This window comes from Myotis davidii, unplaced genomic scaffold (assembly GCF_000327345.1).
Source record: "Myotis davidii unplaced genomic scaffold, ASM32734v1 scaffold88, whole genome shotgun sequence".
Taxonomy (NCBI): Eukaryota; Metazoa; Chordata; class Mammalia; order Chiroptera; family Vespertilionidae; genus Myotis; species Myotis davidii.
The window spans coordinates 5,387,256-5,408,828 of NW_006300377.1; the positions used below are offsets into that span (position 1 = coordinate 5,387,256).

At 40.5% G+C, this 21,573-nt stretch overlaps 1 protein-coding gene and 1 pseudogene across 4 annotated transcripts in view; one reads left to right on the forward strand and one right to left on the reverse strand.

Annotated features, from left to right (window-relative positions):
- The window catches only part of S100PBP (S100P binding protein), a 34,031-nt gene that overhangs the window by 11,898 nt on the left and 560 nt on the right, over positions 1–21,573 (reverse strand). For 2 of the 4 annotated variants that reach the window (XM_006777359.2, XM_006777360.2), the window contains exons 2-5: positions 13,753–13,869; positions 11,617–12,320; positions 10,500–10,582; positions 8,579–8,682 (exon numbers count right to left, since the gene is read on the reverse strand). In XM_006777359.2, coding sequence (XP_006777422.1) covers positions 8,579–8,682; positions 10,500–10,582; positions 11,617–12,318 — 889 coding nt within the window. In that variant the 5' untranslated portion in view covers positions 12,319–12,320; positions 13,753–13,869. Of the gene's footprint in view, positions 1–4,921; positions 4,958–8,578; positions 8,683–10,499; positions 10,583–11,616; positions 12,321–13,752; positions 13,870–21,573 lie in introns of those variants that run through there. The other 2 variants (XM_015572807.1, XM_006777361.2) reach the window with 2 other exon arrangements.
- Positions 1,898–2,641, forward strand: LOC102771614 (annotated as a pseudogene).

Consider the following 21,573-nt stretch of genomic DNA (forward strand, 5'->3'; position numbering starts at 1 on the left):
ATTGTATTCCGGACCTTTGGTCCTACACAAACCACAGAGCTCAGTTATCCAGAGATGAAAGGAAAGGAAAGAGAAACGTGAAAGGTTTCCCAGCTCAGTCACCGAGACATCTGATAACTACAAAATAATAAAAAAAATTAAAAAAAAAAAAAAAAAAAAAAGAATGAAGAGGGAAGGAAAGAAAAAAAAAGTGCTATAGGGGTGTGGGCTACTGCTTTTTTCTTCTTCTTTTTTTTAAAAAAATGTTTTCAGCTCAGCCATCATGGCTCAGTGTTTGAATGTCAACCTATGAACGAAGAGGTCACTGGTTTGATTCCCAGTCAGGGCACATGCCCGGTTGTGGGCTCGATCTCTAGTTGGGAGAGTGCAGGAGGCAGTCAATCAATGATTCTCTCATCATTGATATTTCTATCTCTCTCTCTCCCTCTCCCTCACTCTTTGAAATCAATAAAAATATTTTTTTAAAAAAAGACTTTATTGACATGAAAAAATCAAGATATGTTTTAAAAAATAAAATACTTTTTCATTGATTTTAGAGACAGAGGGAGAAGAAGAGAGAGAAACAATGATGTGAGAAAGAAACATCAATCAGTTGCCTCCCATATGCACCCTGACCAGGGATGAACACAAAATCTGGGTAGGTAGGTCCCAACGAGAAATCGAACTGACGATCTTTTGTGCATGGGGCGATGTTCAACCAATTGAGCAACACCAGCCAAGGCTAGGCTACTGGTTTTATGAATAGACTAGAGGCCCTGTGCACAAAATTCGTGCACTGGGGGAGTGAGGGGGGGGGTCCCTCACCCAGCCTGCACCCTCTCCAGTCTGGGACCCCTCAGGTGATGTCCAACTGCCGGACAGGCATTCCTCTCACAATCCGGGACTGCTGGCTCCTAACCGCTCACCTGCCTGATTGCCCCTAACCACTTCTGTCTGCCAGCCTGATTCCCCCCTAACCACTCCCCTGCCAGCCTGATCGCCCCCAACTCCCCTCCCCTGCCGGCCTGATCTTACCCCCAACTGCCCTCCTCTGCTGGCCAATTTGGTTCTGGTTGGTCAGTTTCTATGCCAGTCAGCATCAAAAGCTCCACCTCCTAGGCAGCCATTGGCTCCTCACACTTCACCAAGATTTGGTTCTGATTGGTCGGTTTCTTTGCCAGTCAGTATCTCTGGGCCTATCAACCAGGCCTGATCAGAAAGACAGGGCTGATCAGCAGCCCCATTGGAGGCCTAGAGAGAAATGGAAGCCCAGCTGCAGGAGAGAAAGAGAGAGGCAAGCTGCCACAGAGGGTACAGATCAGACCCTGCTTCTCTCTACAGGCCTCTCTCTGGGCCTGATTTGCAGCCCCCTCAGCAGTCAGTGCTGGGTCGCCACGGCAACCCAGCGCTGACTGTAGGACTGACTTCCGGTTGGTTAGTCAAGCCTCCGGTCGTGACCGACCCAGGATTTTTATATATTAGGATTAATAAAATGAAAATAAAAAGAAAAAAAAGATTAAATAGAAAGCAATAATGCAAATGTGTTGCCTATAGGTCAACAACACAGCACTGATCTAGTACAAATCTTGACTGATTTGTAGTCAAGGCAAAAAGCAACCTAAATGTCCACTGAAGGATGAATGGAAAAATAAATGTGGGATATACATAGATGGAATACTGTCTTATATAATAAAGAGCTAATATGCTAATTAGACCGAACAGCAGAACGACCCTCTGGATGAAGCTGGGGCTTCAAGGGCCAAGCCCCTTGCACGAATTTCATACATCAGGCCTCTAGTTCTGCCATAAAATGGAAGGAAATTTTGGTACATGCTACACCACGGATGAACCTTGAGGACATTACGCCAAGTGAAATAAGTCATTCATAAAAAGACAAATACCGTATGATTCTATTTATATGAGGTAACTGGAGTAGTCAAATTAATAGAAACAAGGTAGAATGGTGGTTATTAGGGACTCTTTCGGAGGGAGGGAAGCCTAGTTGTTTTTTAATGAGTAGGGAGTTTGAGATTTGCATGATAAAAAGTCCTAGATATGTTTCATAACAATGTGAATAAACATAACACTACTAAACTGTATACTTAAAATGATAAATGTTGTTTTCTTATCACAATTTAAAAAAAACAACGGGGTTATGTCAGAAGACACAGGAACCCACTTGAAGGAGTTCTTATTGGTCAAATCTGGAACAAACAAAAAAATGCACTGGTTATAACACGTTGTTTTTTTAAAAATCCATAAGGGGTTCTATGCAATGTGGGCCTTTTGGTGGCGACAGCAATAAAGAGCAGTAGCCATTGCTCTGCGTCACCCCATGTCCATGAGCCTCAAAAAAGCCACAAGGTAACCAAGAACATCAACAAGGCGAGGAACAGCTGTTGCCAGGAGTACCTTACCAAGCACACCAAGTTCATGTGGGCCATGATCTGAGGGGCGTGTGGCTTTGCCCTCTAACAATCCACCATGAAGCTGCTCAAGTTCTCCATGGACAAACAGACCCTGAAGTTGGGTGGGGACACACAACTGGGCCAAAAAGAAGAGAGAGGAGCTCAGCAACCTCCTCATAGTAATGAGGAAGGCAACAGCCAAGGACTGAGTCTCATCCCCTCTGTATATAATAAAACCTTTTCAAAAACAAATAATAAATCCATGAGGTAAAGGTGATACTAAAAAATCTATATAGAAGAATGCCAGCTAACAAATTGTAGAAAAATGATATATTTAGAAAATGAATATTTTCTATCCAATTCTTTGTGTAGTGGCTGATTCAGACAAGGATCATTAATGAATGCTCAAACCTTTGGTGAATAATTGTGGAACAGAATATTTGAATGGTACCAAAGCACACTCCACAGATGATTTACTAATTACAAAGGGAATAATGTACCTTACAATGGAGAAATGTTTCAATTAACACTTTAACAAAGCGATTAAACTTAACATCACTATTAGTGGAAATACCTGTCATTAGGTGGTACCTCCTAATTTGATACAGGATAAATACACAACACTACCTGTGAATTATTCCAGCCAAAAAAATTCTTAATCTCGCCCTAACCAGTTTGGCTCAATGGATAGAGCGTCGGCCTGCTGACTCAAGGGTCCCAAGTTTGATTCCAGTCAAGGACATGTACCTTGGTTGCGGGCACATACCCAGTAGGGAGTGTGCAGGAGGCAGCTGATCGATGTTTCTTTCTTTTTTTTTTTTAAATATATTTTACTGATTTTTTACAGAGAGGAAAGGGAGAGGGACAGAGAGTTAGAAACATCGATGAGAGAGAAACATCGATCAGCTGCCTCCTACACGCCCCCTACTGGGGATGTGCCCGCAACCAAGGTACATGCCCTTGACCGGAATCGAACCTGGGACCTTTTAGTCCGCAGGCTGACGCTCTACCATGTTTCTCTCTCATTGATGTTTCTAACTCTCTATCCCTCTCCCTTCCTCTCTGTAAAAAATCAATAAAATATATTTTTTTTAAAAAAACAAAAAAACCCCTTTCCTTGCCTTAAAAAATTCTTAATCTGAATCTAATCCATCTTCTAGACCCAACTTCCAGTTTACAGTAAATATAGGGGATGGATGACCAAGTTAAATGACACCAAAAAAAAGGGAAACAAACACAATTCAAAATGTGAGGCAATCTACAAAACAAGTGACCTGGCCTGGCTGGTGCAGTTCAGTGGTTGAGCATTGACCTATGAACCAGGAGGTCACAGTTCAATTCTGGGTCAAGCACATGCCTGTGTTGCAAGCTTGATCCCCACTAGAGGGCGTGCAGGAGGTGGCCTATCAATGATTCTCTCCCATCATTGATGTTTGTCTCTCTCTCCCTCTCCCTTCTTCTCTTAAATTAATAAAAATATATATTTTTTAAAAAAGGTGACCTGGATTAAGAGAGACTAAGGAGAGAGACACAGGCACATCTTGGTGCATGGTCCCAGTCCTCACTGATGTTTGTGGTGAATACCAATGTGCCTCATGCCTCAGTGCCAGACAGGCTCCTCTCTGAGCTCACCTGGCAGCTGGGGCAGGCAACCAGCAAGCCTGCCCAGTATATTGCAGTGCACATGGTTCTGGACAACAGTTAAACCTTAATTAGATCCCATTTTAATAATTTACAAGGAGGCGTTTTGGAAAAACAAGGAAATTGGAATATAGTATAAATATTAGATGATTTTAAGAAATTATGATTAATTTTGTTCTCTTTGGAGGGATGCTTTTGGTCTTACTTGCAAAAGGGAAGTTTTTCTTTTGCTGTAGTTGTCTTCTTTGCAGAATATTAGTGTGTGCAAGTTTGTGAGCAAATGAAATATACAGGTTCAAGACATTAATTTTGATTTTCACATTTTATATCTATGCCAGATCTGTATTTCATGCAAGTTATTTACTTTAAATGGATGTAGTAAATTCACAGCTCTCAGCTTGAACTTTGCAATAAATGACTCAAAAAATTATGATTAAATATAAATCGCCAATAAACATAAGAAAAATGTTTAAGCTAAGTATTAAAACAAAATTTATTGAAATTTACCTATCAAATTGGTGACAGTAAAATAAAATACAATTGGGGAGGGCAGGACAATTTGGTAACATGCATCAAAAGTTTTAAAAAATGTTTATGCACTTTACCCAGCAATTCCACTTCTATGCATTCGTCCTATAGATATAAGAGCTGTACATAAACATTCCTTGGCCGAAACCGGTTTGGCTCAGTGGATAGAGCGTCGGCCTGCGGACTGAGGGGTCCCGGGTTCGATTCCGGTCAAGGGCATGTACCTGGGTTGCGGGCACCTCCCCAGTGGGAGGTGTGCAGGAGGCAGCTGGTCGATGTTTCTCTCTCATCGATGTTTCTGACTCTCTATCTCTCTCCCTTCCTCTCTGTAAAAAATCAATAAAATATATTTAAAAAAAAACAAAAAACATTTCTTGACCAGAATGTTCACTGCAGCATTGCTAATGAAAATAAACACAACCTAATTACCCAAGATGGAATAACAAGTTATACTTTGTAATCATTAAAAATCTTAATTTGAGATATTTAACAGGCAAAGATCCTTAAAATATATTACGTAAATGGAAGAGAGCAGTTATTTTTTGTGATCCCAGAGGGCAGGGCTAGGAACTACCACTGGAAATCACAGGAAGGCAGAGTTTGGCTCAATGTAAGGAATAACTTTCTAACAATTTCCTAATCAATGAACGGCCTGTTTCATGAGGTAATGAGTTTTGCATTATTAGAACTCTAAGCAAAGGCTGAATGGTCACTTGGCAAAGATACAGAAAACAGAATTATGTGTTAGGAGATTAAAGAGAAGATCTTAATGGTCCTTTTCTACTCTAAGAACTTATTTCATACAAATTTTTCCATTAGCTGGGATTTCATAGTGGTTGGCACTTCTTTGTAAATGCTATTGAAGAACAGGTGGCACTAAACTAAAGAGATTAGACCTACATTACAATAATGGAGTTAAAGAATGAATTATATTATATCCTGTATCAATAATATATACATTATTGATAAAATGAGCCCAACTGGCAAGGCTCAGTGGTTGAGCATCAACCTTTGAACTAGGACAGTGATGGCAAACCTTTTGAGCTCAGCGTGTCAGCATTTTGAAAAACCCTAACTTAACTCTAGTGTCCTATCACATATAGAAATTTTTTGATATGTGCAGCCATAGTATAACAAAGATTTATATTTTTGATATTTATTTTATATATTTAAATGCCATTTAATAAAGAAAAATCAACCAAAAAAATGAGTTCGCGTGTCACCTCTGACACGCGTGTCATAGGTTCGCCATCACTGAACTAGGAGATCAAGATTCCATTCCTGGTCATGATACATGCCCAGGTTGTGGGCTTAAACCCCAGTGGGGGGCGTGCAGGAGGCAGCCAATCAGTGATTCTCATCATTGATGTTTCTCTCTCATCAATGTTTCTAACTCTCTATCCCTCTCCCTTCCTCTCTGTAAAAAATCAATAAAATATATCTTTTTAAAAAAGTAATTTTCACATAAGCTAAATAAGCCTCGTTATTATCCCCATTTTATAAATGAGAAAACGGAGCTTTTACTGGTTCAAAGTCACACAGCCTGTAAGTAATGGTGCTAGATATGAACCCAGAAATTAACTTTAGACTAGACTTTATTCCCCCAACTACTAAAATATTCTGTCTTTCCTCTATACCAGTTATTCTAGCTGTTTTCTTTTTAATATACTTTTATTGATTTCAAAGAGGAAGGGAGAGGGAGAGAGAGAAACATCAATGATGAGAATCACTGATTGGCTGCCTCCTGTAGCCCTCTACTGGGGATTGAGCCCGCAACCTGAGCATATGCCCTTGACCAGAATGGCACCTGGGACTCTTCAGTCCACAGGCTGATACTCTATCCACTGAACAAAACTGACTAGGGCTATTCTAGCTGTTTCTTATGGGATATAGATTGTTGTGATAAAATGGGAGAAGGACTGCTGAATGGGGGAAGAGATTAGAAAAGATGCTATAAAATAAGCAGTTGCTTATTGCTTTTCTTGTGAAATTTTTTTTAAATGCCCCAATTGAGAAAGAAAAATGTATAACTGGATATATCAGTGCCAACTATCTAGTATATAAAAGAAAGTAAGTCCCCTCATGAAAGAAAAAACAATGATCAATGCCCTAGCCAGTTTGGCTCAGTGGATAGAACGTTGGCCTGCAGACTGAAGGGTCCTGGGTTTGATTCCAGTCAAGGGCACATGCCTAGGTTGTTGGCTCAATCCCCAGGGGGAGTGTGCAGGAGGCAGCCAATCAATGATTCTCTCTCATCATTGATGTTTCTATCTTTCTCTCCCTCTCCCTTCCTCTCTGAAATCAATAAAGATAGATTTAAGAAAAAACAAAAATAAACAAAAACAATGATCAAGCTTCTTCCACAGAGGCTGAATATATAGACAAACTTCTTTTAATCTGCCCCTCCAGTGACTTTGTGTATCTGTGTGTGTGCGTGTGTGTGTGCGCGCGCGCGCAGACCTTTAAAATAGTTCAAGTAAAGGGATCTCACAAACCAAAGGGCTTAGCAATCAGTATGAGTAGTATTTGATTGTTTAATAAACTCTTTGAGTGAAAAATAGAAGGACCTGGCCCTGGCTGGTGTTGCTAAATGGTTAGAGCATTGGCCCATGCATCTAAGGGTTGTAGATTCGATTACTGATCAAGGGTAGGTACCTGGGTTGCAGCTTTGATCCTCGGCCTTGGTTGGGACACGTGCAGGAGGCAACCAATCAATGTCTCTCTCTCACATGGATGTTTCTCCCTCTTCCCTCTCCATTCCTCCTTTCCATTTTCTCTCAAAAATCAATGGAAAAAATATCCTCTAGTGCAGTGGTTCTCAACCTTGGCTGGGCCAAGGTTGAGAACCACTGCTCTAGTGACTATTAACATACATACATACATACATAAATAAATAAATAAAATGACCTGGAATAAAAAATTCTTTTGACTGATGTCTCAACAGTTCTAAACCTTTCACTCATAGCCTTATAAAACAAAAAAAGAAAAACTCACTAATTATTCAAGATTTGTCAAAGATAGGGGAGACTCCCTCTGTTCTTTGGCCAAAAATTCTTCTAAAACCCTCTATAGTGATCTTAGAGTAACAGAACTAATTATCTTCTCTGTAGAGCCTACCTAGAGCGTCCTCCTTCTCCCATCTTCCACTCTCCCCAAACACAAACAGAAGGGCTCTTTCCTTGCTCCTACTGCACTTTATGCATAATTATATTAGAGCATTAATCAATATTGCAATGTAATTATCTTTTTCTTCTCTAGGCTATTAATTCCCAGAGGGCTAAGACTCTACCTCACTTTTCTTTAAGTTTCCGATCCCTAATCTTCAAAATTAGCACCACTGCAAGTACTCGAGATATGTTTGCTAAATAGGAAAAAACACAAAAATGACAAAATATGGATCTTTTCTGAGAAGGAATTATTTTGTAAGTATCTAACTTTTGCACCTTCAGTACAGCTGTTTCCCTTTAGGAGTTTTTTTCCCATCAGCCAATAGTTCAGGATGAATGGGGGTAAAGAAAAAGTCTAGCCATTTTGGTTTGCAAAAAGGTTTTAACTAGGGATGACTCAGCTTGAAGGGTCAGGAAGGTAGTCAGAGTCTTTCAAGAGTTTTTATTCAGATGGCATGATGCAGGATATAATTTGAAATGCCTGCTTTTACGTTTAAATGCTAAAGACAATAGGGAAATAATTCCAAATAAAAATCAATGATTACTAAGCAGTGCCTGGTCATCCACTTCTATTGTTTTTCAGACAAAAAACAAATCCCTGGCAAAAAGGTATAGGTCTGGTTATACCCCTCAAATATGGGGAACGTACTTTTCATGTACTGGTATGAGTCTCTTTGGAGCCCTCGTTAAGGTTAGCTCAGCCACTTTCAGGATTATCTGATTAGGCATCCCCTGAAGTGAAAATTTTGGGGTAAGGAAGCTATCTTTCTCACCAATCTAAGAAAATTAAGTGATATTATACTGGAAAAACAGTGCCATCACATCTGTACATGCCATTTTTGGTTACCATGTTACCTTGGTTAGAATCCACTGAGTCTTTTATATGAGCAAAAACACTCCTGACATAAGTTTGCTTCTTCCGTTCTAGATCTGATTGTGAAAACGTCGAAACATTAGTCCTGGAACAAAGCAAACCAGGAAGAAAAACAGTCCATTAGAATTATGAGTATAGTGTTTTATTGACAGAAGATATATACTGCTGATCAACTGCTGAAATTTAGAACAACTAAATTTCAGAGGCAAAATACTCTAAGACTCAGTGACATAAGATAGTGTTAGTCATATAAAGCTGAAATCAAGTATGGAGCTGAGAGAAAAAAGAAGACAAGGTTAACAACCTCCTGTTAACAAGCATAGGAAAGTGAAGACAACTTAGTCCCCAGGAAAAAAAGCATTTGTTGAGTAATTCAAGGTTAGTCAGAAAATAGCTAACTTCATAGAACCACAAAAAACTGAATGTGATAAACAGAAAAGAACCAGCTGGATCTGGCAATTAGAAAACTGGTGACCTTGGCAAGAACAACGTCTAGCCCTTATTCATACTGATTGCGCTATACCGAGGAGTCTGTAGATGAGAATATTGCCATAGTCAAGTTATTACTGTTCCAAGAAGCCTGACTTATATTCTTTGGTATAATTTCCATTATGAGCAATTAACAATGTTTCCCTTAAATTATGCAAACAAAAGAAAAAAAACAAAAAAGGGATTTTAGCCTTATTTTTAATATTTTAAAATTTCAAAAGCAGAATACCTGTATAATCAAAAATTTTTAAAAATATCATTGTAAAGCCCTACCTGGTTTGGCTCAGTGGATAGAGTGTGAGCCAGAGGACTGAACGGTCCCAGGTTCGATTCCAGTGAAGGGCATGTACCTTGATTGCGGGCACATCCCCAGTAGGGAGTGTGCAGGAGGCAGCTGATCAATATTTCTCTCTCATCAATGTTTCTAATTCTCTATCCCTCTCCCTTCCTCTCTGTGAAAAATCAATAAAATATGTATTTTTTAAAATTATCATTGTAAGGAAGCCAATGTGACCCAACCTAAAGAACAGCTTTGCTAATTAAAAAGGCCCATGTGGAGACACTGCCATCTCCTGGCAACAAGAGCATAGATTGAAAAAGAAAAAGTGACCCAAATCTGCAACCTCTATAAGAATTTTTCCCCAAGACAGTTGTATGACTAAATGATTTTCTACAGTTATATTTTAACATTTTTGCTAAAAATTATTCTAACCTCCTACCATATCTGTGACCAGACTTGCCCATACACAGGAAAAGAAATCTTACATTTATAAAGTACTTTCACTAATATGTCTTTTTTTATTCTTCAAAATTATCCTGTGAGGTAGTGGAGAAGGCATCATTGGATTCATTTTATTGATAAAATGAGTCAGAGATTGACTTGCCCAACATCACACTAATATGTGGTGCTAGAACTTCAAGTATGCTTACTCAGGGTTTTTTTTCCATACTACAGGGAAACTGAGAAAGAAACCAGAATATTCCATTACACTACTAGTAGCCTTGCGCACAAATCCGTGTGCCAGTAGCTCTCTGTGGGGTCTGGCCGCTCTTCGCCCCTGCCCAGAGGCTCTCCGTGGCCCAGAGGCCCATCTGTGGATGGGCGCAGAACACTTGCCTCGTCACTGGGGTGACGACGCAAGCATTCCCCACCGCCCCTGGCCACTCCATGCCGGCTGCCCAGAGGCCCTCCGCAGCCGGGGTGGAACACTTGCTTTATCACCACGGCGGTGAAGCAAGCATTCCGCCAGGCCGCTCACGCTGCCCACTCTCAGCCCTCCCCACCCCACAGAATGGGGGACTCCAGAGGGGCTGAAAGGACTGGGCGCTGCCATTATGTGGCTATGGGTGCCACCATCTTTGTGACGGAGTGATGGTTAATTTGCATATTGCCATTTTATTCTATAGGGTTACCTTGTTTTGGTTTGCAGAACAGGAATCACTTTGCCTATTCTCTCAGGAACTTTCAGCTTCCCAGAATCCTTGTCAAGAACATCCTTTTTTTCAGAGCAAAAGAAATGCAGAAGGAAAGATGGTTCTTAGTAACAAGAAAATAACAGTATACCATGTATGGAAATACTCTTGAACTAGACTCAGAGGCATATCCATATTCCACTGTGTACCAGGCACTACAATAGCTGCTTTAAATGAGATAGTGACTGCAATCTTAAAGTGGGGGGAGGCTTAGAACCCTAAGCAGCAGGGATTATTAAACCCTTTGGAAGAAAGAGAATCAGGCTCAAAGAGGTTAAGTAAATTGCCCCAGATTTTTCAGCTCTTCTGAGGCTTACTCAGAGCTGGTACTATATTTAATATAGCAATCCTAGAGGCCCGATGCACGAAATTCATGCAAGAGCAGGCCTTCCTTCCCCCGACTGCCAGCACTGGCTTCCCTCTGGCACCTGGGACCCAGGCTTCCCTAGCAGCCCCAGCTTCGTCTGGAAGGAAGTCTGGTCTAATTAGCATATTACACTTTTATTATTATAGATAACCAAAGATTGAGACTTAGGCTGAAGCCCAAAGGAAAAATAATACTAAAATAACCATCAACTTAGTAATTATCTAATAAATGGTAATTTGATATCATGAATGTCACTGCAAATACACAATTACCCTTTACTCTACCATGAAATATTATTTACTCCAATTTTTAAATAAGAAATGTGAGGGCTCAGCCATTGTGGCTCAGTGGTTGAGCATTGACCTATGAACCAGGAAGTCACGGTTTGATTCCTGGTAAGGGCACATGCCAGGGTTGTGGGTTCAATCCCCAGTGTGGGGCGTGCAGGAGGCAGCCAATCAATGAGTCTCTCTCATCACTGATGTTTCTATCCCTTCCTTTCTGAAATCAATAAAAATATAAAAAATAAAAAGAAATGTGAGGGAACAGAGAGGCTACATAATCTGTCCAAGGTCATGGTGCTAGACAGGATTCAAACCCCAATTTGTCTGAATACAAAGCTCTGCTGCTATACAGCTTCTGAATGAAAATCATTTTATTTTTCTCTTCATCTTGAAAAAATACACTTACTTTGTTTGATGAACTGGAAACAACTGGAAACTTCATTTCACAACTTGATTTATGTGATCCATTTCTCCAGGATGAACCTAAATGAGGAGTCTCTGAATGGTCCAAGATCTGAGTGATTACAGGTGTAGGTGTCTTACTATCAGGCATACTTTTTTCACGGACAGTTTGTTGAAAGTTATTACTTGAAGGAGAAGGGAGCGAGGATCCATCCCAGGAAGAGTTATTGGGGATGATCCCTTCAGAATTAGTGCAAAGTTTGCTCTTTTTTGGGCTAAGACCATCTTCTCTCATCCCTTCTCCAAGGGAGGAGGGTTTTTCAATATCTTTGGGTGTATCAGTCTTGTCCTTATTAAGCACATCACAAGCTGTTGGATTAAATGGTGCAACAACTGTTAATTTTACAAGATTCTTTTCTAGTGCAAAGGGTCTGTTTAATGGTTTTGCAGGAGTTGGTCCCTGACCAACTAATGTACTCTGAGGTAATTTGAAGAGGCCAGGAGTCTCAGCTACTGGTCCACGGCTGTCCAATGAATTTTCCTCATCCTCATCTGATAGATCATCATCCCTTAAGTACTTCTCTATCTCTTCCTCTGTGAAGCTGAAATGGCCATCATCTTCTTCTCCTTCACTCAGGTCCAGCAAGGAGTCATCCAATACATCCTCATCCAAGGAACCCCTAGAGGGCACCAATGGGCACATCATATCTGGAGAAATAAGAGGCAGGTTCACTGAGGAACAGGAAATACTCTTCATACCAACTCCAATCTGCTCTATAGAGTGGTAGTGTCCTAACATTTCAAATTCTTTACACTGTGACTTGTAATATAGAAAACAATTTTAAGATATTTAACTTTATCAGAATCATGGAAATAGATATTAGTACAATGAGATACTTTTTTCCCTATAAATATGGTAAAAATTAAGACATAATAATCTAGGTTAGTGTGGATGTGCAAAAAAAGCACTCTCATACTCTGTCAGTGAGAGTGTAAGTCAGCACAGTATTTTGTGGATAGTATCTTGGCAATACCAAATTTACCCAGATATTTCACTTCTGGAAGTTTATTCTACAGAAATACCTATACAAATGCACATGGATACATTTACAAGGATATCCAAAGCAGCATTACTCAAAATAGCTAAATTATTGAACAATTGACATGCCCATCACCAGGAGATCAATTAAGTAAAATCATGGTATATTCATGCTATGGATATTTTAAACTACAGTAGTCTCCCCTTATCTGCAGTTTTGCTTTCCACAGTTGCAGGTACCCAGTTTCAGACAGGAGGTCAATTGAGGTTCTAAATTATTAAATGGAAACTTCCCAAAATAATTCTGTTTGTTAAAATATATTTTTATTGATTTCAGAGAGAAAAGGAGAGGGAGAGTGAGATAGAAACATCAATGATAAGAGAGAATCATTGATCGGCTGCCTCCTGCACACCTCCTACTGGGGGTTGAGCCCGTACATGGGCATGTGCCCTTGACTGGAATCAAACCTGGGACCCTTTAGTCCACAGGCCAATGCTCTACCCACTGTGCCAAACTAGTTAGGGCCCGAAATAATTCTTAAGTTTTTAGTGTGATGAAACCTCGTACCTTCCCACTCTGTCCTGTCCAGAACGTGAATTATACCTTTGTCCAGCATATCCACATTCTTTATGCTACCGTTCATTAGTCACTTATTAGGTTATTGGAAGGACTGTCATGGTATTTCAGTGCTTATGTTCAAATAACCCTTATTTCATTTAATAATGGCCCCAAAGAGCAAGAGTAGAAATGCTGGCAATTCATCTATGCCAAAGAGAAGCTGTAAAGTACGTCCCATTAAGTGACAATGTATGCACATAGAGGAAGAAACATAGTATATATAAGATTCACTACTACCTGCAGTTCCAGGCATCTACTGGAGGTTTTGGAACATATCCCCTGCGGACAAGTGGGGACTACTGTATTTAAAAATACAATGCAAACTGTATATACTATCACTGAATAATATCCACAATATACAAACAATACAAATATAATATGTAAAATGTATGGATTTTCATAGTTTACACTTTTTAGAAAACAAACATATTACTTTCAAAACAAATTTTTTTAATTAAGAATATAAGAATTGTCTTCCATACTGTGTGGAGCTGCTGGCGTGATCTCTGCCTTTGCCACAAGACCAAATGGAAAAAGGTTTCAGCTCCTGCTAGCTGTTCCTTTCAGGAGACTTGTCAAAATGATTGACTCCCACCTTCCTGAAGGTACAAAGAAAATTAGAGGATCTTCTCATCACTTTCAACTAGCTAATTACAAAGTCAACTGTATTATGCTTTTAAGGTGCTCCATCTATTAATTTTCATCTTGATTTTTTTTAATACCAGAAAGTTAAATTTTGAGTCAAAACATAAAAGAAAAACCTTTAGAGGAAAAATTATGCAACTAAAGAACTAGTTTTGTTCCAACAATTTGTACTTTCTTAAGGATATCATTTATATGCTCTAGTACAGTGGTTCTCAACCTTCCTAATGCCACGACCCTTTAATTCCTCACGTTGTGGTGACCTCCAATTTCATTGTTACAAATTGAACATAATTCAAGCATAGTGATTAATCACAAAAACAATACGTAATTATATATGTTTTCCGATGGTCTTAGGCGACCCCTGTGAAAGGGTCGTTCGACCCCCAAAGGGGTCGCGACCCACAGATTGAGAACCGCTGCTCTAGTAGGATGAATCCTAGATTAGGAGTCTAAAAATCTGGGTTATAGTCCTGGTTCTGTCACTAACCAGTTATAATAATTTAGGCAAACCACTTAACCATTTGAACTTGTTTTCTCATTTATAAAACGGGGAAGGGATGGAAAAGGGGACCAGGCAATGTCTAAGATTCCACCAAGATCTAAGTTACTCATGACCATACATACAAAAGTCTCATTTCAATAGATACATAGATGCAAAAATAGAGAAAAATGCAAACAAATTTGATGACTGCTATAACCTGATTGAGAGAGGACAAGGGGAGATTTTGATATCACTTCACTTTTCCACCTGAATATATATTACTAGTTTAACTAAAATCTAGTTTTTAAACAGCTAATGATGAATTTGATCTATAATTATTTTCTAATGGGGAAAATGAGAGAAAGCTAATATTTTACATATTTCATATAAACATCTGAAACGCTATAAGAAATAATTAAACACTAAACTCAATAATCTGGGAAATTTATGATAGCTTTTTTACTGTGAATTTTGCCTACTCCACTTCCCTCCAAACCACACCTGGAATTTTAGCTTTAGTTCATACATTCTTACAGAAAACATTTTCTGAGTTACTATCATCACACAGCACTGAGCTAGATAATATGTCTCTATAAAATTTCTAAGAAATAAAGATATGACTTCTACACTCAAAGACTGTATAATCTTGTCAGGGAGACAACATTTAAAATTACACACTACTATGAAAAAATGTAAAATGGTATGGACAATAAAGTACCAGAGAAAGAGTTAGAAGGGAAGGAATTTCAGGATTAAAAGGGACCTATGTAATGCACAGCATGGTGATTATAATTAACAACACTGATTTTATACTTGAAAATTGCTAAGAGAATATATCCTAGAAGTTCTCATCACAAGAAAAAAACTGTAACTATGTGAGGTGATGTTGTTAACTAAACTTATTTTATAATTAGAGGCCCAGTGCACAGGTTTGTGCACCGATGGGATCCCTCAGCGTGGCCTGCAGCAATCAGGCCAAAACCGGCAATCCAACACTGCCTGCTGCTCCTGCCTGCCACTTGGCGCTCATCCTGGCCCTGCTGCAGACTTGCGCCCAGTCCCCATCAGGAGAGGCGCCCTTCAATCAGCTGAGCAGCACTCCTGCTAAGGGAGCACACTGACCACCAGGGGACAGCTCCTGCATTGAGCGTCTGCCCCCTGGTGGTCAGTGCACATCATAGAGACTAGTCATCAGTCGTTCAGGCTTTTACTAGGTGTACCAGTTAATAATGCGGATTTTTGTAATCAAAGAAAACATGATAATTTCAAGAGAAACATCAAAGTGCTTTATTCAAAGTAATGTCCATCGCTAGCTACACATTTCCCCCATCTTTCAGAAATGTTGCTTCAGCGACACAAAAGACTTTTTTTGCATCAAATTGTGACTGGCGATGAAAAGCGGATTTATTTTGAGAATCCCAAACACACAAAATCATGGGTTGATCCAGGTCAACCATCAACATCGACTGCAAGGCCAAATCGCTTCGGAAAGACAATGCTCTGCATTTGGTGGGATCAGGAAGGTGTGGTGTAGTATGAGCTTCTAAAACCAGGTGAAGCCGTTAATACTGATCTCTACCAACAACAAGAAATCAATTTGAACCACCCTTTGATCGTAAAACGGCCAGAATGGGCCAGAAGACAGGGCAAAGTAATTTTGCTTCATGATGACGCACCATCACACACTTCAAAACCAACTAAAGACACGTTAAAAGATCTTGCCTGGGAAGTATTAACGCACCCACCATATTCACCAGACCTTGCTCCTTCAGATTACTACTTGTTCCAATCAATGGCACACGCACTGAGCAGCACTTCAAACTGTACGAAGAAGTGGAAAATTGGGTCTCTGGTTGCTTCAAAATAAGAAAAGTTCTATTGGGACGGTATCCACAAATTACCTGAAAGATGGGGGAAATGTGTAGCTAGTGACGGACATTACTTTGAATGAAACACTTTTGATGTTTCTCTTGAAATTATAGTCTTTTCTTTGATTATAAAATCCGCATTATTAACTGGTACACCTAGCATATATATAGATCATATGGCAATATGTACATATGTCAAACCATTATGTTGAACACCTTAAGATAATGAAACTAAGGGGGTAATAAATAAAAGAAGGAACTAATTAAACTTATCTTAGAAATGAGGTGGGACAGAAAGGAAAGAAATATTAAGTACTTATTATAAATCAGACACTGAGAGACATTTACAGCTCTAATTTAACCCTCAACTTAATTCTATAACACAGATCTCATCAAAGAAACTACAGTTTCTGTTGTGTGACTCAAGAGGTTGAGCGTCAATCTATGAACTAGGAGGTCATGGTTCGATTCCCGGTCAGGGCACATGTCCAGGTTGTGGGCTACTGATCAATGATTCTCTCTCATCATTGATGTTTCTATCTCTCCCTCTCCCTTCCTCTCTGAAATCAATAAAAATATATTTTAATTAAAAAAATAAATAAATAAACGTAGAGCTGCTAAGACCTTTTCTCTGATTTTACCAACAATTGTTGTGAGAGTTCCAGGCACTGGAGCAGGTTCCTCAATAAAGAGAAAAGTAATTTCTCTGCCCAGTGACTGAGTTTTTATAACATTATTTCTTTAGGCAGAAGAAAAGTTGACTTTTGGAAATTTCTTTTTTACATAAAGTTTGTAGTTGTCAAGCACAAGTATCACAGACACTGGAGTTAAGCAGCTACATTTCTGAGAAGCCCTTTCTGAGCCCGTACCCCCAGCACCTGCTTGACCAAATGAAGAGTTCAATATATTTTCACTCTTGGAAAACTAAAGTTCAAAGTCATAAAGTAACTCAACCAAGTACAGAGAACTAAGAATGCTAGAACAAGGATCCAAACTAAGGTCTATTTCCAAAGGCAATGTTTTTTCTTGTGTGTGTTTTTTCTACCACCTTTGTAATAGACTTGCCCAGGGTTGGTCAGCAAATGGCAGAGCCCTCTAAATTCACTACACCTCTTTATAGACCTGAAAGATATGGACACTAATGAGGATTTTGGTGCCGTAGAAAAAAATAATTTAAGCCACCTTATTATCACAGACTTCCTTGATTTCCCAGCTGAATGGAAGGACATCAGTAATATCCCTGAATGCAGCCAAACCACAGAGGAAAAACACACACATCATTACTGTGCACACAAAGGCCCAATATCCTTCACAACCACTGACAATATCAATTTCTATGCCATACGACATCCAGAGCCACAAAGTTGGCTCTTCTGAGCTTCTCTCATAGAATGTTCCAAAAGGGCTGGGAGCAAAAACATACAAAATACCATCCTATATAATAAAAGCCTAATATGCAAATCGACCAGTGGAACAACTGGTCACTATGATGTGCACTGACCACTAGGGGGCAGACACTCAATGCAGGAGCTGCCCCCAGCCAGCAGACCCCAGGCCAGCCAAGGTGGGTGCCAGCAGGGACCCCCCAATTGTCCCACTGGTCACCTCACAGAGGAAGGAGACAGGTGGCGGCAGCAAGGCAAGGCAATTGGGGGGTGGGGCCAGCCAGCGAGCAGGCAGCGCCAGGCCAGCCAAGGAGGGTGCCAGTAGGGACCCCCTGATTGCCCCACAGATTGGCCTTGATCACCCACCATACCTAGGGACCCTACCTGTGCACCAGGCCTCTAGTTTGAAATAATTATCTAAGTTATTGTCAGCCTCATAACTTCCCAAATGTCTGCATTTATCAGGAAATATACGCCCCACCAGTTGCCCCACAGATCGGCCCTGATCAGTGGCCAGGCCTAGGGACCCTATCTATGCACGAATTTCATGCATTGGGCCTCTATTATAATTTTTAACCTGCACAAATCATTCTCTTCATAATTTTAGTTACTCATTTTAATACACATACAAAAATAACATAATAGCATAATGAACCCCACATACCATCACTCAGGCCCAACAACTACCATCAACCAAACCATAGCTAATCTCCCCCATTTACTAGATTATTTTGAAGCAAATCCCAGGAATTACATCATTTCATCTGTAAATAACAAGAATTCCTTATCATAAGATATCTGGTTCAGATTTCCAGTTATTTTATGTCATATATATATATTTTTTAATATAGTTTATTGAGTTTTTACAGAGAGGAAGGGAGATGGATAGAGACTTAGAAACATCGATGAGAGAGAAACATTGATCAGCTGCCTCCTGCACATCTCCCACTGGGGATGTGCCCGCAACCCAGGTACATGCCCTTGATCGGAATCGAACCGGGGACCCTTCAGTCCGCAGGCCGATGCTCTATCCACTGAGCCAAACCGGTTTCGGCATATATTTTTAAAAGATTTTAAAAAATCAGTATCCAAATAAGGTCCATACATTGCAATTGACTGATACATCTTGTGTTTTAATCTATAGCATCCCCATTTTCTTGCAACTTGTTAAAGAAACAATACCAAATACATATATCATTAAATTATAAAAACATGCAAAGGAATAAGAAACACCAAATTCAGGATAGTGGTTACCTCTGGTTGTGGGAAGGGAAGAGGAATGGGCAAGAGGACAAAAGAGCTTCAATTCTATGTTTTAGTTCTTAAAAAAAAAAAAATAGCCTAAAACAAACATGGCAACATAATATAAAGCTGGCCCTGGCTGATTTGGCTCAGTGGATAGAGCGTCAGCCTTCGGAGTGAAGGGTCCTGGGTTCAATTCTGGTCAAAGGCACATGCCCAGTTTATGAGCTCAGTGCTCAGTAGGGGACATGCAGGAGGCAGCGGATCAATGATTCTCTCATCATTGATGTTTCTCTCTCTCTCCTGCTCCCTTCCTCTCTGAAATCAATAAAAATTTATTTTAAAAAACATTATTAAAAAAAGATAAAGCCAGCCGAAACCGGTTTGGCTCAGTGGATAGAGCGTCGGCTTGCGGACTGAAAGGTCCCAGGTTCGATTCCGGTCAAGGGCATGTACCTGGGTTGCCGGCACATCCCCAGTAGGAGATGTGCAGGAGGCAGCTGATCGATGTCTCTCTCATCGATGTTTCTAGCTCTCTATCTCTCTCCCTTCCTTTCTGTAAAAAATCAATAAAATATATTAAAAAGAAAAAAAAAGATAAAGCTGGATGGTGGATATAAAGGTATTCATTACTATATTTTTCATATGCTTAAAATATTTAATAATAAAAACATTTTAAAATTAGAAGTCAGTGGGATACAATGATTACATTCTGAAGTTTCAAATGTCCTCTCCTGTAAAAAGACCACATAAAACTACCTCATGGGATTGTTGGAAGAATTAAATAAGATCATGAATATAAAGTGCTTAGTATACTACAGTATAAAAGCTAAGTAAGCAGTTTATAGATATTACTTCACTCCACCCTCATCACCTCCCTGAACCCTTCAAAATCTTAAGAGAAACATAGGAATAATAGGAAAAAAAAAGTGCTAAACTGGTAAAGAACTTCCCCTAGCCCTTGCTTGTTAGGAAATTAATCCAGTATGCTCTAATCTCTTCTAGAGTTAACACAGAATTCAACCATTTTGCCACTAAATGAAAGATGAGGCTGTATGGACATCTGAACTAATAGGCAAATTCTGTAAATTAATAATGAAGTACCTTGTATAGAGGAACTAAAATTCAGAAACTTCAGAATTCAAGTTTGAACCTCAAAACAGATGAGAACACTCATCTGAAAAATGGGAATTATTCACTCTTAACTTTAAACACAGATTATCATGAAGATCAAATGAGGGCAAATTTAGGAGCACTCAACATAAAGCTCTATACTTATGAAAGTTGATATTTAATGAATTTGTAGCAGAGGGGATTTCAGATAAAACTGAAGTTCTAAAGTGAAGTTCCACAAGACAGCCTTAGAACTTCTGTCTACCATTCTACCATCACCTGCCTTTCTTGGCACTTACTTTGTAACCTCCACCAAAAATATTCGGATCTCTTTTATTTTTAAGGAAAGAATATTTTTTCTCGTCTCCCGAGTCTCTCTCTCAATTCCTCTGCTCCCCATCCCTTCTGTGACCCTATTCTGTCCTTCTATGTCTCTCACCTGTCCACCCCCTTCTTCACACTTCAGTTTACCACGTCCGCCCTCGCTGTTCTCTAACCTCAGAAACTGGCTCCCTTTCTATTTTTATCATACCTAAGAAACCTACCGCCTTCCAGCACAAAGCTCTTTTTTTATTCAGGCCACTAAAACTGCAACACCAGACACAACCCCATACCCCCCTTTCAAGGCTCTCAAACCAGATCATTACCAAGCTGAATGTGACAGCTATGGCCAAGGGCAAGGATTACTTTCAAGGGACAGGATTTCCCCACTCAGCTTTGATTTCCAACTGTCCCCACATGCAATCTGTGTGAGGCACCCTACACCAAAGGCACTCGGTAGGTTTTACCGCTCCATAAAAGGGGCATGCCATTTAAGCAAAATCAAAGTGAACTAAAATTATCTGTAAGAATCGTGCAACTCCCTTTGAGGTAACTGAACAAGCTGTGGGCCAGAAAAACAACCCAGAGCTGGAAATATCTGCTCCAAGAACATTTCACTAGATAAGAGCTCCAGGAATCTCCTCCCATAGGCACAGGAGGCCAAATGTCTAAGCTGCAGCAACAGGTCTCTTAAAAAAAAATGTAGACAGGTTTGCTACAGGCTGGAGCCTCTATCCACAAGACACCGGAGGTCAGGCGTGACCCCTGACCCCTCTAAGACCAGACACCTCTGACCTAACCAGGTGAATTCCCACCCCTGCTCCACCCACCTCGGAGTCTGGTCTAGACATGGCCGCATCCTGCCCGAGGAGCGGAGCAGCCCGTGCATCTGCGCTCGCGGATGCAGCTCCGCCCAGGCCCCACCTGAACCTTCCCACGGCCCGTAAAAACCCGTGCCCACGGGGTAGGCCCCGAGCTCTCACTGCTCTGAGTCGAGCTTTTCACTCAGTGACTCTTCTCTGTGAATTCTCTCACAGCCCGCGGCTCGGATGGAAAAAAGCACCAGAGCCCACCTAGCAGGGCGAGGCAGCAGGCGGGCCATGCCACCGCCCCCTGCGGGCCCAGGCCGGCCCTCGGGGCCGGGCCAGGCTGGCGCACGGCGCTCCTCCCGCCTCCCAGACCGAGAATTCCCGCCGCCCGCGGAAGGCGGGAGGAGCGCGGGCTCGATCCCCACCCCTCCCCCCGGAG